We start from the raw sequence: 1525 nt of genomic DNA on the forward strand, positions 1-1525 counted from the left end.
AGGCCGGCGCCACTATTTATGATTTGGTTATTTTCGCTTTATTCTAGATTTTCGTGATATAAGAAAATCCAGTATGAACTAGTTTTCAATATTCTATGTGTTGTGGACATTGTCAGTATGAATATGTCACTATATATATATATATATATATGTATATATTTATATATATAGATAAGTAAGAGAGTTGTATGCAGCACTTCTTTATATGGAAGTCTTATATGGAACGTCTTTTGTTTATGTTTTTTTGTTGTTGTTTATGTTTATGTATGTGCAGTCAAACTTTGGATCTACTCGTAGCATTATCATAGATTATAGTATTAGTTAACTGTGCTTGCAGAACCAAAATCAGCTTCATTTTACATTTTGTTTGAAATGCGAAACTTAAATAGTCAGAACTCGGGCTACAAAACAATTTCAAGTTACGTGTAAATGTGTCTTCTGTGTGTGTGTGTGTGTGTGTGTGTTGGGCATGATATATGTCTCTAGTTAACTGTTATTGGTGTTTGTGTATTGTTCTTTTAAACGCTTCTGGGAAAACTAACTAACTGATCTGATCTGATCTAATCTGGTCGAACCGGATCGAATCGGATCTGATCTGATCTGATCTGGTTTGCTGATCTAGCTGTGCACAAACTGTTGGAGCAGTATTAGCCATGGCATTGTGATGATTAGTATGATTTGTTGATAACCGTTAGCGAATGAGTATAAACTTTTACTAGAATTGCACATATCTTCCTCACAAAAGCACATATGTCCATTGCCTGAACTTTCCATCATGCACACGTGATCGACCATGAATAAATTGATTTGTAATTGTGACGTACACATGCGTCGCACCACCTCGTAGGCTGCAAGAACAAGGACAAGCATAAAATCACATATCGGGACGTGTGTGACTCGTGACACGTGACTCGTGGCTCGTGGCTCGTGACCCATGACGCGTTACTTACGTGATCGCTGATGTCGCACCATCTTCACATAGCAGCCATTGCAGGTCATCAAAGGCGGCTGATCATGCGGCAGCGCCGTATAGTTGAACGGATCCTTGCAACGTGCATCCGTCCACGAATCGCACTCGTAACAGTAAATCGAACGCGCTGCAGTATAAAGCACAACATATATATTAACGAACAGCATTAATCACGCCTGAAAACAGAATTCGGCTGCTCATCTGGAATACAGCAAGCGTATTACTATATATATACATATATCAACTCTAACTATGTCATTCCTACAAAATTGCATGCAATTACAGTGTTAAATTGGAACAAGTATGCGACAACGTGAAACAGAAAAAAGTGAATTTGTTGGCAAAATTTATAGCAACTTTTATAGCAATGTTTATAGCAACTTTATATCAAATTTTATAGCGATATTTATAGCAACTTTTATGACAACTTTTATAGCAATGTTTATAGCAACTTTTATAACAAAGTCTATAGCGACTAGTATGTCAATTTTTATAGCAACTTTTACATCAACTTTTCTAGCAATTTTTATAAAAAATTTTTTAGCATCCTTTTTA

General features: G+C 36.1%; 1 protein-coding gene across 1 annotated transcript; it reads right to left on the reverse strand.

Annotated features, from left to right (window-relative positions):
- Positions 1-380: 380 nt before the first annotated feature.
- LOC115483094 (protein quiver-like) lies at positions 381-1181 on the reverse strand. Its single transcript, XM_030224202.1, has 2 exons — positions 951-1181; positions 381-848 (listed from the first exon to the last, which is right to left on the reverse strand). Exons 1-2 carry the CDS (start codon positions 1135-1137, stop codon positions 619-621), a joined length of 417 nt encoding a protein of 138 aa, XP_030080062.1. The 5' UTR covers positions 1138-1181; the 3' UTR covers positions 381-618.
- Positions 1182-1525: the final 344 nt, after the last annotated feature.

The sequence above is a fragment of the Drosophila hydei genome, unplaced genomic scaffold (genome assembly GCF_003285905.1).
Source record: "Drosophila hydei strain 15085-1641.00,03,60 unplaced genomic scaffold, DhydRS2 tig00000384-arrow-arrow-pilon, whole genome shotgun sequence".
NCBI classification, from domain to species: domain Eukaryota; kingdom Metazoa; phylum Arthropoda; class Insecta; order Diptera; family Drosophilidae; genus Drosophila; species Drosophila hydei.

Bases quoted from the DNA above. Each gene is read 5' to 3' on its own strand.
- LOC115483094 (XM_030224202.1), bottom strand. From the start codon at position 1,137: ATGCTGTTCGTTAATATATATGTTGTGCTTTATACTGCAGCGCGTTCG. The intron at 849-950 runs GTAAGTAACGCG...TTGTTCTTGCAG, and splicing joins GGTGCGACATCAGCGATCAC to CCTACGAGGTGGTGCGACGC.